The following is a 13,619-nucleotide window of genomic DNA, read 5'->3' on the forward strand; positions in this document are numbered from 1 at the left end:
ATTTTAGTAGTTTTTAACATTTTAAAATATTGATTTTAAAATATTTTCACTTTTTAAAATTATTTTGCAAGAAAAAACATCACGAACAAACTTGGCATCACTTAAACATTTTTCATGTGGTTGTTGTTTTTCATAGGCAATGCCTTTCTCAACGGATCGCATGTGCAGAGGTCTTTATGGACAAACGAATGGAGAGGTCTAAAACGACTTTAAATTGTCTGAAACGGATTTCGTTAGCCTAAAAGCTGACGATATTATTACTGGAGGCATTAACATATGTTCACTACTCCTTCTCAATGATCTAACATGGGAATAACTTGACAAATGTGTGTTAATTTAGAACAGATGTGTTAATTCATACTGACGGAAAATGAAAAATGACGCAAAAACATTAATTGGACTTGTGCAAACTATTTCTAAATATTAGAGTTCAAAATTATTTATGACTTTATAAATTCCATTCTTAGCTTGCGTATGACATTATCTGGCAGGTGCATGTGTGTTATTTAATTAGGAACTTGATTTCACCAACAACACAAGTCTGAACTGTCGGTGGTCAGTTATTCCAAACATCATTAGGTGCAAAAATTCCCTGTCTAGTTATAGAGAAGTTCGACTGAATTTTGTATTTCTTAACATTGGTATCTTGGTGCGTATGCTTGTTATTAAATAAAAAATTACAATTGCAATCCTACGCTCTAAGGTACCAGCGCACAGTGGTGGCACTTATGTGGGATGGTGTGACAAAAATACGCCTGGATAATATATCGAACTGAAATTTGTATCAATGGGTTCTAGTGAACTATAAACACCCTAACAAAAATATTACAGTCCTAGGTCCAAGCTTAATTCTCCTGAATTAAGCTATTTATACCCTACACCACCCTGTGGTAAGGGTATTATGTGTTAGTGCATCTATATGTAACATGCCTAAGGAAAAGAGATAGACCCATAGTTCCTTCTAGGGATATGTATATGTCCGTCCGTCCGTTCGCAACGTACAAGTCGCATTTACTGTTCGATTTGGCTGAAAATTGGGGAAGATCATTTTTTAGCCTAATGAAGAACGCTATTGCTTTTGGTGAAAATCGGTTTAGATTTGGATATAGCTCCCATATATATTTTCGGCGGATTTGAAGTATTTGATGCACCAAACACGCTGTATCTGTCCAATTTTGATGAAATTTGGAATGTGTTACGGAATTAGGTCTATAGATAAATGTGCAAAATTATATCAAAATCGGTTCAGATTTGGATATAGCTCCCATATAATTTTTCGGCCGATTTTTGGTATTTGGTGCACGAAAGACGTTTTATATGTCCGATCTCAATGAAATTTGGAATGTCTGACGGAATTTGGTCTAGAAATAAGTGTGCCAAAATATAACAAAATCGGATCAGATTTGGATTTTTGGTATTTGGTGCACGAAACACGTTATATATGTCCGATCTCAATGAAATATGGAATGTGTGACGGAATTAGGTCTATATATAAGTGTGCCAAATTTTATCGAAATCGGTTCGGATTTGGATATAGCACCCATATATATTTTCGCCCGATTTAAGGTATTTGATGCACCAAAGACGCTATGTATGTCTAATTTTGATGAAATTTGGAATGTGTGACGGTGTTTGGTCTAGAAATACATGTGCCAAATTATATCGTAATCTGTTCTCATTTGGATTTAGCTCCCTATTCACAGTGGTGTAGGGTATCATATAGTCGGCCCCGCCCGACTTTGATCCTTTCCTTACTGGTTTACTGTTACCAACACATTGTTCAACCGAATTTGCTGTAATCCGGGGCCAGGAATTCTTATTGCATAGTAAACCTCCCCTCAGTATTGGACCATGATTTGATTTATATCTCGATTTATTTCGGCAGAAGCTAGCCAAATATTTAAACCTAATAGGTTTTAATAATGAACTCAGAGTTCAGAACACCACCTTATAAAGAAATGTGATGTCGGTCCACTTTTGACCGCAGCCTCCATAAAGGGTTACCGTCCATTTTTCGGTACTTTATAATATGTAATCAACTTTTTCTGCAGAATTGCCTGCAATATGTATTTTTGGTTCTCACTGTGGAAAATCTCAAAGTTTTGGCGTGGTCCAACATTAGGGTGACCCAAAAACGAAAAATTATTTAAAGTGAATATCCCCAAAAAATTTTCTTTTTCTTTCATGAGTTTTCAGTACGGCTCTAAGTTACGTATGGAACACTTAAGCATGACACCGGCGATACGCAACTGGCAGTCAACTGTTTTTCAAATTGTTGGCCACTGTTGTCACTCAAGGCGCTTTCTGTGCAATTTACAATTTGCTTCACACAAATGCATTGTGCGTGCAATTCATATTTGCATGCCATATTCAGGCCATCATACTTTTTTATTTAATTATTTGAATAATTTATTAATTTTTTACTATCATTAATGTGTTCATATGTCAATCAAATAAAATTTACAATTTTTCACCTTTACCAATGCGATTGAAATATCCGCTGGTGATGAATACAAAACAAAAATAACTACACAAGAAAATGTATTAGGTGTAAGGGAGAGGAGGGATGAAGTGGGTTGGGGGAAAGATATTGCACACCTTGAACAAATAAACACAAACAATTGTTTTAATTTTTTTGAAAATGAAATTTAAGCAAATAATCAATAACCAACAGCAGCTAGACAGGAATGATTAACACGATTTCCCAAAAAAAGAAAACAAGAAGCTGCGATGAAAAATTGGATACTGTCGAAATGCTGCTGGTATGGGAAATGGAAACGACAGATCAAGAAACGTTTGCTCACATACGTATGTATATTAGGGTTATGACTTTGTGATCTTTTTTCTCAAAAACGATTTCCTGTAAGAAAAGTTAATGAACTTTTGCATAAAATAATTTATTCTATTTAAGTATTAACTAGTAAAAAGGCGTTAAATTTGATCCGAAATCCGGCTGACATAATTTCGGAACGAAATGTCGGAGCGAAATCGGATCGATTTCGTTCAGAATTCGGAACGAAATCGGAATTAAGGAATGCAGTTTTTTTCCTCCGAATTTTCGTACAGATTTCTGAACGATTTCCGAATAATGTCGTATGAAAATCTGAGGTGCCTTCCGAATCTTCGTAAAGATTTCTAAACGATTTTGGAATAATGTCATATGAATATCGAAGGAAACAAATTTTTTTTCTGATGCCTCTTTTTTATTGATCAATTTTTCTTTGTTATGTTTTTTATTGGAAGATTGTAATTTCCCAGCAAACCAATCGTACCGACATCGTAAGGAAATCGGAACAAAATTCGGACGCTACGTCCGATATTTGATCCGAAATCGTAACGATATCTTAACGAAAGTTGTATGAAGTGGTTGACATAATTTCGGAACGAAATGTCGGATCGATATCGGATCGATTTCGGTCAGAATTCGGAACGAAATCGACAGAAAATCCTTGGGAAACTCGGAATGCGATTTTTTTCCTCCGAATTTTCGTACAGATTTCTGAACGATTTCGGGAATAATGTCGTATGAAAATCTGAGGTACCTTCCGAACTTGCGCAAAGATTTCTGAACGATTTTGGAATAATTTCGTATGATTATCGAAGGAAAAAATGTTTCTCTGATGCCTCTATTTTATTGATCAATTTTTCTTTGTTATGTTTTTTTATTGGAAGATTGGAATTTCAAACGCATCTAATGATTTTCACTGTTTTTATTATTTTGTAGCTATAGTAGAACAATGTAAACTTTGTGTACGAATATGTTAAGTCTATCAGAACTAGGTTGAATTTTTATATGTTGCATTTATATTTAAAATATTTAAAAATTGTATATGCGAATTTTAAGACCAAGCATTTTGTTTTTCGACAACAAACTAAAATGTTGCTTGTTAGATATATACAAAAGGTGGTTGTTGTGCGAAGGGATATTTGTTTCCGACATATCGATCCAAATTCGTACCGAAATCGAAAGAAAAACAGTAGCATATTCTCTACGAAATTGGAACGATATTTGAACGAATTCCTCTACGAAAAATGGTTTAGATATCGGAACGAAATCTGAATGATTTTGATTCCGAAATTGATCCGATGTGTCGGATGTCAGACATTTGGTTATGTATATTTTGTGAACACGCATACCAAAATACCGTCACAAAATTGATCAAAAAATGTCTTCAATCGGGCGGGTTTGGGTCTATTTAGAGTTTTTTTTTCGTGGAGAAGTTTTGTGAACACTGGGAACCTCGAATGTCAATTTACGACTAGTTCGGTTAAAAATTGTAGCTAAAATCCTCAAAATTCCGAAAATTCCGGGAGGTGCCGTTATATGGGAGCTATACCAAAAAATCGAACTATGTTGACAATTTTAAGTAGAGAAGTTTTGTGCCAACTGGAAACCTCAAATGGCAAATTACCGCAAGACATGGACCTATGTCGACGTTTTTCTTGTGGAGATGTTTTGTGATCATTGGGTACCTCAAATGTGAAATTACGGGTAGTTCTGTTCAAAGATGTAGATAAAATCCGCAAAATACAAAAAATCGGGAGGTACCGTTACATGGGGGCCTTACCAAAACAGAGACCTACGATGACGATTTTTGTTGGAGATGATTTGTGACCTTTGTGTTAAATTACAGGTAGTTCGGTGTAAAAATGTAGCTAACATTCTCAAAATACCGAATATTGGGAGGTACTGTTTTATAGGGGGCTATACCAAAAAATGTACCTACGAGTATGTTAACAGTTTTTGGTGGAGATATTTTGTGACGACTAGGAACCTCAAGTGTCAAATTGCAGGTTGTTCGGTTAAAAATTGTAGGTAAAATCCCCAAAATACCGAAAATCGGGAGGTACCCTTATATGGGGGCTATACCAAAGCATGGCCCTATATTGAATATTTTTGGTGGAGAACTTTCGCGACCACTGAGAACTTAAAATGTCCAACTATAGCTAGTTCGGTTCAAAATTTTAGGTAAAATCTTCAAACTACCGAAAATCGGGAGGTACCGTTATAGGGGGCTATACCAAAACATAGAACTATATTGACGATTTTTGGTGAAGAACTGAGAACCTTAAATGTTAAATTATAGCTGGTTCGGTTAAAAATTGTAGCTAAAATTTTCAAAATACCGAAAATCGAGAGGTATCGTTATATGGGGGCCATATCAAAACGTGGACCTATATTGACGATTTGGTGGAGAACTTTCGTGACCACTGTGAACCTTAAATATTAAATTACATCTGGTTTGGTTAAAAATTTTAGCTGAAATCCTCAAAATTCCGAAAATCGGGAGGTACCGTTATATGGAAGCTATACCAAAACATGAGCTAATGTCCAACATTTTTGGAATATAAGTTTTGTGGTCACTAGGAACTTTGAATGTCAAATTATGGCCACTTCGGTCTGAAAATGTAGCTAAAAGCGTCAAAATATCGGAAATCGGGAAATACCTTATATGGGGTCTATACCAACACGTGGACCGTTATAGCCCATCATCGAACTTGACCTGCCTGCTGACAAGAGACGCATCTTCCCAAAAAGTTCAACGTACTATTTCAATTTTTGTGGATGCTAGAGTGATTTCCACAGATGGACGGACGGACAAGCATAGATCGACTCATAATATTACCCTGATCAGGAATATATATACTTTTTAGGGTCGCAAATGATAATTTCAATGCGTTACAAACGGAAAAACAAGCTTAATATACCCTCCATACTATGGTGGAGTGTGTAAAAAAGGTCACGCACACACCACTTTGAAAAACATTTTTTTAAATTCCATTAAATGAAAAAAAAAAAAATCTGAAAAGATTATTTCCGTTACACGAATGAATGATCTTCTGCCTGTTAATAACTGAAATAACTTTTATACCATTTAATTATTGAAAAAGGTCCCACATAAACCACTTTTAATTGATATGATATATGAAATAAATATAAAATGATATACATATATGTAATAATATGATGGTAAATTTAGTGACAAACAAAAGGTTATACCATTTTGATTATGCCGTGTGGTTCCAAGGATTATTTTCAGTTATATATCAAAAATTTCTCAAAAAAGTTCATAAAGAAAAATTTTGTGCGTGAGCTTTTTTATCGAATCACCTTATAATATATAAGGTAAAAACTCCTCAAATTATGATACAGAAATACGAGGTTGTATAAAAAGTCATAACCCTAATGTACATATATGAAGGTGTGAGATTTACCCCCAAGAAAAAAACTCGCCAAAGAAACGAAAATTGATTTAATAATTTGCGTCGTTGCCTCTTTGGTAATAAACAATTTTGCTCGCATACACCGACCCCGCTGCGCAATCTGTTGTTAATAAATAAATATACCGTTGATTGTTGATTTGTTTTGTGACGCCCACACAACGTTGCTCACGTTTTAATTCACCACACCATAGCTAATGTTTTTACAAAAACAATCTTCGTATACACAAGTAAATGTGTTCTAGGTTTGATGTCTTTAAATTTTGATGAAAATAGCGGCCCTAAATTAATTTGTCTATAAAATTTATAAAATTCGAATATTAAAAGTACATTCATACATACATATGTATGTATGTATATGAAAATATATCTAAAGCTTTATAAAAATAGATTAGGGCATGGCATATGTTGAGGTCAACGCGCTGTTGTTCCCACCAACTATATCGGGGATTTTTTGTAGAAATTAAAAAAAAAATTGGTACTAAATCCCATGGTAGAATCATTACAAGGTAGGGCATAGCAAACAGCTGATTACAAGTTTTTTTCTATTACCATTTTTAGCGAACCGGAGTTGAGTCATCTATGAAAAATAGAAATTTAGTGATATTTTTTTCAGTTTATTTTGTAAATTGGACTTGCTTTGTTGTGCTTAAATTTCCAACACTTCCCTTCCGTTCCTTTTGAATAGAGCTCTTCTACCAACACTGCACTTAGTCATCTCATCTTGAGTAAGCATGTGCGCCTTGCACTCTATATGCACGGTTTGGATTCTCAGGTCGGACGAAACCATTATATTTTCCAACGGCGTAATGTAGACGGCATTTCTGTTCATCCATGAACAAATTTTATGCAAGTGGTGTCGTAAAACACGCCTTTCGGATTCGGCGATAACAAGTACACGTCCCACATCATTAAGCCAATATGAAACGGTGTGCACTCACACATGGTAGAATCATTGCAAGGCAGGGCATAGCAAACAGCTGATTAAAATTTTTTCTATTGGTTTGCTTATTCTTTCAAATCGGTATACAGAAATTGTGTATGTATGTGTATGGTTTTGAAAAATATGACAAAATATTTTATACTTATTAAGTGTGTCTGCGTACTCGATAATTTGTAATAATTATTACAAATTATTACTAAATGTTGTTTTTTTACACAAATGTTCAGTAAATGAGAATGAATTGAGAGACTTGTTTTGAAATTTTTATTACTGAGAACTTATAATTTTTACTGAAGGAATTTTGTTCAGTAACATTTTGTAGCATTAACAGTTGTCAAAAGTTTAAAATATTCAAATATCATAATCGTCAATATTAATCAAATTGAAAATTTGTACTGAATGTTGTCTTTTTACTTTTTTAATTTTTTCCATTGAAAGAGTATAAAATACTTAACTCTCTAAAAAGAAGTTACTGAGTAATATTTACTGAGAAAGTACAAGGACAAACCTATTAAAATTCAGTCGAAATGAAAATTGTTATTACAACATTCAGTTATGGCAATTCTGACAGAATAAGCAAATATGTACATCCAGGCCTTGTTTTTCACAATTTGTTCGAACCTGACCTACCTTATTGTACCATGCACTCACTGATATGAGAGAAATCTGCCGTGTCCCTTAGGGAATGTGTATGTATATATGAATGTCAATTACATATATAATTATTCGTAGTTTTGTCACTTTCACTTTGTTCGCATTCACTTCTAGTTTCCTCACAAACGCTATTTATATCACCAATCATGAAAACTTCTTCAGATTCATATTTTTTGTTTTTTTTTATGATTCAAACGAAGTTCAATGACTTTTTTATCTTTTAACATTTTTTATATTTTTTAGGCATCGGCAATTATATTTTAGCACAACAGGGATATAATTATTTGCTAACACAACGCCGATATATACTTAATCACATAAAAACTAAAAGATCGATGTAAAATACAACAAAAATGATTCTACGAAAACTAATCTATCAACAAATGTCAATAAACAAAAATGTGTATAAAAATAATTTTCAGGCAGACTTTAGAAAAGTTTGTGCACGTAATAGTTTTTCAAGCATTGTTAAAAAATGATTGTGAATTTTCTAGTTTTAAAAATATTATTCTCAAGCCCTATTACTTTTTACTTTTTATTTGGTATGTTGGGTTGGTTTGCTAAGTCCCAATTTACATTAGGCGAGTTTACTTGCGGCAATTGTCAGTTTGTAGGTGAGAGAGGGTGCTGAGAGGCAAAGGGTTACCATATGCCTCACCTCTCTCTCCTACAAAATGACAATTGCCGCAAGTAAACTCGCCCAATGTAAATTGGGACTTATTCTTTCAAATCAGTATACACAAATTGTGTATGTACATACATATGTGTATGGTTTTGAAACCCCTCATACCAATTGCGGATATTATTCGAATGTTCGGCACAACTTTCGAAAACGATATCACATTCGAAGAATTGGCAAATGTTTTTCGGGTGTACACAAGCACGTTGTTCTTTTGTTCGTCAAAAGTTTAAAAACGATATCGTTTTCGAACATTTGGCGAATATTTTTTCTTCACAAGAAAAATTGTTTCGAGAAACATTTCTTACTTTGAATTTTTTTTTTTGTTTCAAAAAAAATGTTATATTGTTTGTAAAAAATTCCCATTTGCTTTTTTCAAATAATTTCGATATAAATGCTACGTATAATATAGACAATAAGTCATGGTAGAACAAGAAAAGGTAGCAGCAATACCCAGCTGACTGAACTGGGTTGTAGTGTTAGTGTCAAATTCCATTCGACATTTTATGTATTTATTTCTATGTTCGATGTATATTAGGGATATATATTTTTGAAGAACAAATTTATTCATCAGAAAAAAAAACTATTTCCCATAAAGACGGCTTCATATCATTGACATGTAACCTCCTCCAGGTCCGAACGACATGCCGCACACTAAAACATCGCTTATAGTGGCGGTACAATATTTGTTAATATGTGTGGTATTTTGTTAAACTTGAAAAGAATAAAGCCCTAATAAACATGTGCTTTTTTGTTTTCAAAAGCAAATGATTGAAACATCTTCTCTTTTTTTCAATGAATTACCAGCGACCCGAATCATTTTTGCAAGTATTCTACTTTCTGCGAGAAATTATGCATTTAGTGGAATGATATGGAAACATTCAAATTGAAAATCTAACGAGTTTTCATTCATGTTTTCCAAAATATTCAATCAAATGTGAAAAAATATTAGTTTTTTAAATTCCAATAATTTATAGACATTTCCTTGTTTTGTTTACATTTACGTTGACACTAAGGTTTACAAACAAAAACAAATTCCTTTGTGGTTGTTGTTCGAGTTGTATTTGTTGTAGTATTAACTTTACCTTGTATTTGTTCTACCATGACAATAAGTGTTGATAAAGACAACATATGGGTAGGTTGCCAAACACAAGACAACAATGTTTATCAACAGTTACATATCGAGTCGCAAACATAAAGAAATAAAAACGGAAAAGGTACATAACAGAAACATCAAGACACTACACAAAAATTGTTTTTCGCCACTATCGTAAAAACTATCATCTTTCATTCGCTAATAATATTATTAACGATATTCGAATTCGAAGGTTTTCCTGCCACAAACTGAGCGACGAATGAATCGTTTTCAATTCGTTCTCGTGTGTCGTTTTCAAACAAAATATCCGCAAAACTATCGAAAAACATTCGAAAACGAATCGTTTCCGATAGCAATGGTATGGGGGGAAAATATGACAATTATAAATATTATAATTCAGTCGAAATGAAAATTGTTATTACAACATTTATTATTTGTATTTATTACAACATTGTTATGAAACAAACTTTTGAACATATGCAGAAGCTGACTCTGTAAAAAAACTTAGCCTCCCATTCATTTTCGCGTTTTTAGTTCATGATCCAAAATATCAAATAAACAGTACAATCTGTTGCATATTCAGTTATGGTAATTCTGACAGAATAAGCAACTACACCCAGGCCTTGTTTTTCAAAATTTTTTCAAACCTGGCCTACCTTCCAAATTATTGTACCATGCTAAATCCTAATCACAATTATTTCTAACCTCTATCATGCCAGCTGATCGAATATGAAAAGTCAAATCCCTTTATAAAAAATTATTTTTGTTGTAATTTCCCCAACAACATAAAGAAAGTTTTGACATAACATATTCAAAATTTTACGATGCCACTACCTGGATAATTGTGTCATGATATTGAGACATATGTACATTAGAGTGACCCAAAAAAACAAAATTTTTAATTTTTGAAACTCCTACCCCCCCAAATTACATAAAATTTGATATATAAGATAGGATTTCCAAAAACTATTTTTAATTTCTCGTTAGAATCGAGCTTAATGACAGTTTATTTTTGCAAGTGAAAAAGGAAAGCCGAAGATTCGAACACACAAACAAACACCACTATGTGACGTGCATGTTTCGCCGTTGGTAGAGCGATTCATCAGATATATCGGCTGCACAAATTACCGTTTACTATATGCAGTGCTAAGCGTTCGTCATGAAACCACCACTAAATGGGCAAATGTCCATTGTTGTTGTAAGAAACTAAAATTGCATTTAAAAAAGGGAAACTTTGATGACAGAGAAGCCACTCCATAGCCGATATGTCTGATGAGCCGCTCTACCAACGGCGAAACATGCACGTCACATAGTGGTGGTTGTGTGGGTTCGAATCTTCGGCTTTGCTTTTTCACTTGCAAAAATAAACGGTCATTAAGTTGATTCCAACGAGAAATTAATTAAAATCAATCAACAACAACATTAGATATCTTCCTGCTGAGGAGAAACTACCACAATTTACAATGGATAAAGATGCAAATTGCATTGGAAACTGCTGGAGGACCCGTGAGTTGAGTACATACCGAAGTTCTCAACCGTTCGCTAGCCACCCTTATTGTGGCTAATGTCTGGAAAATGGACAGGGTGATGTCAGCAAATACTAGAGAATAGTAGGTATTTTCCAGTAGACAGAATAACTGTTTTCCGCAGTAGACGGAAGACCTTTTAAGGTATTCTCTAGTAGACAGATGACTTTTAAGATATTCTTTAGTAGACAGAAGACCTTTTAGATATTCTCTAACAGACAAAATATCTTTTAAGTATTCTCTAGTAGACAGAACACCGTTTAAGGATTTCCCTAGACAGAAGACCTTTTTAGGTATTCTCTAGTAGACAGATGACCTTCTAAGGTATTCTCTAGTAGACCGAAGACCTTTTAAGGTATTCTCTAGTAGACAGAAGACCTTTTATATGTTCTCTAGCAAACCGAAGACCTTTTAAGGTATTCTCTAGTAGACAGATGACCTTCTAAGGTATTCTCTAGTAGACAGAAGACCTTTTAATGTCTTCTCTAGCAGACAGAACACCTTTTAAGGTTTTCTCTAGTAGACAGAAAACCTTTTAGATATTCTCTAGTAGACAGAGGACCATTTAAAGTATTCTTTAGTAGGCAGAAGACCTTTTAGGGTCTTCTCTAGTAGACAGAACACCTTTTAAAGTATTCTCTAATAGACAGAACAGCTTTTCTGTATTCTCTAGTAGACAGAAGAACTTTTAGGGTCTTCTCTAGTAGACAGAGCACCTTTTAAGGTATTTTCTTGTAGACAGAACAGTTTTTCTATATTCTCTAGTAGACATAACGCCTTTTAAGGTATTCTCTAGAAGACAGATGACCTTTTAAGGTATTCTCTAGTAGAGAGAAGACCTTTAAGGTGCCAGCAAAGGTGAAACGTACAGACCGATTTCGCATTTGTCGCCCGTAGCAAAGTCTCTTGGGACTTTAGTCCTCCCCAGCATCAGAAATATCTATCCGATCATTAGCATGCGATCCGAACTTCCGTAGAGTAAAACAGGAAATTTCGCAAGGTGGGGTGATTTCTCCCGAAATGTTTAACATCTACCTTTCCTATATTCTACCCCCTCCATAAGACATTGATATCGTTACGTATGCGAATGATTTTACGATCCTGTCATTTGCGAAAGGATGAACTCCTATTTAATCAATCTTACCACTTTTTTAACGAGATGGATGTGCAAATATGCGGCACTATGTCTACGGTCACTCTGTTCACCACATTGAATGCGGAGATGAGCACAGAGTTGAATGTCGTGGTCGATGGCAACAAAATTTCGATTACTAACTATCCCAAGATTCTTGGGGTAACATACGACAGTATGTGCACGTTATTCGCGCATGCCATAGCTACCTGCGACCCTTGCCGACAGCATTTGGGATGCAGACAAAGATTGGTCGGCATGTGGTAATCTATGCGACGCCTGTGTGGTATGATAACATAAGAGCAACGTGATGGATCAGTATCCAAACCGATCAGAACGCCGCCCTGTGAACTACAACTGAGTACCTCCTAATGTCATCAGTGAATCATCTGCATGAGGAGTTGAAGAGTCTTCCAATAAGAGAGATCCAATGATATAAGATAGAACCCCTAGGTCACACACCGGTCCAACCTCTGCACATCATAATATTGTGGCCGATGTTAAATCGGCCATCCTTTTCGTACCCCTATCACAAAAGTTCAAAATTTTCTCTTAAGTGCAGTTTAAGGGCTGTTCAAGGATTGTTTTCAAATTTTCATCGGAGATAGTCATTGTGGTTCTAATTACAACTATTATTTTTTGGTGGACAAATCCACCTTATTTAGGGTCACCCTAATATACATACTTCTATAAATCGAGTCGAAATGACAATTTCTTGTATAATACTTTCCCCCATAGCTAAAAAAGAAATGTTACCTTCTCCCACATAATGGTTTAGAATATATGTACAAATGAGTACATATATAACATGTGGATTTATTTAAATACATACATACATAAGAAGCATATTTTTGTTCACATTATAATAATGAAACAAAAAGAAACATCTTTATATATGTATACTTATTACGAACACGTTAATATATGTATCTTTGTTGTGTCATTAAATTAACCAATAAAATTATTTGTCTTTTTTTTTTTTTTGTTGAATTTCTTTTCATCTTTTGTTTATCATCAAGGTCATTCATCGTGTTTTTCGACATTTTTTCGACATTGTTTTTCTCGTTTAGAAAACGATATTTGTACATATTCTAGTTTCGAAATTTCAATTAATCAACAAGCAAAATCATTAAAACAAATTATTTAATTTTAATTGTCCAAATGATTGCGGCAAGAATATTCTTTTTGGTTCGTATTTACTAAAGTAAAAGTATTGAAAAATAAAAGTATATGAACCACATTTTATTATACATTTAATTTTTTGTGTTTGGGTTTCCAGCAAAACATAATGTTTTTTTACATACAGATGTGACGTTAAGTGATCAGTGTCATTTGTCAGAATATTATAAGAGTTTATTTGCAAACCC

The 13,619-nt window shown here is 34.0% G+C and overlaps 1 protein-coding gene across 4 annotated transcripts in view; it reads left to right on the plus strand.

Annotated features, from left to right (window-relative positions):
- Ak1 (Adenylate kinase 1) overlaps positions 1 to 13,619 on the plus strand; it is a 53,630-nt gene that overhangs the window by 15,278 nt on the left and 24,733 nt on the right. Inside the window, exon 1 of one of the 4 annotated variants that reach the window (XM_073980147.1) lies at positions 8,068 to 8,256. The exons of the other annotated variants lie outside the window; for them this stretch is intronic. Within the exon in view, the coding sequence (XP_073836248.1) occupies positions 8,173 to 8,256 (84 nt within the window). The 5' untranslated portion in view covers positions 8,068 to 8,172. Of the gene's footprint in view, positions 1 to 8,067; positions 8,257 to 13,619 lie in introns of those variants that run through there. 4 annotated transcript variants of the gene reach the window in all.

This window comes from Musca autumnalis, unplaced genomic scaffold (assembly GCF_047663935.1).
Source record: "Musca autumnalis isolate F117 unplaced genomic scaffold, ASM4766393v1 scaffold_4, whole genome shotgun sequence".
NCBI classification, from domain to species: Eukaryota; Metazoa; Arthropoda; class Insecta; order Diptera; family Muscidae; genus Musca; species Musca autumnalis.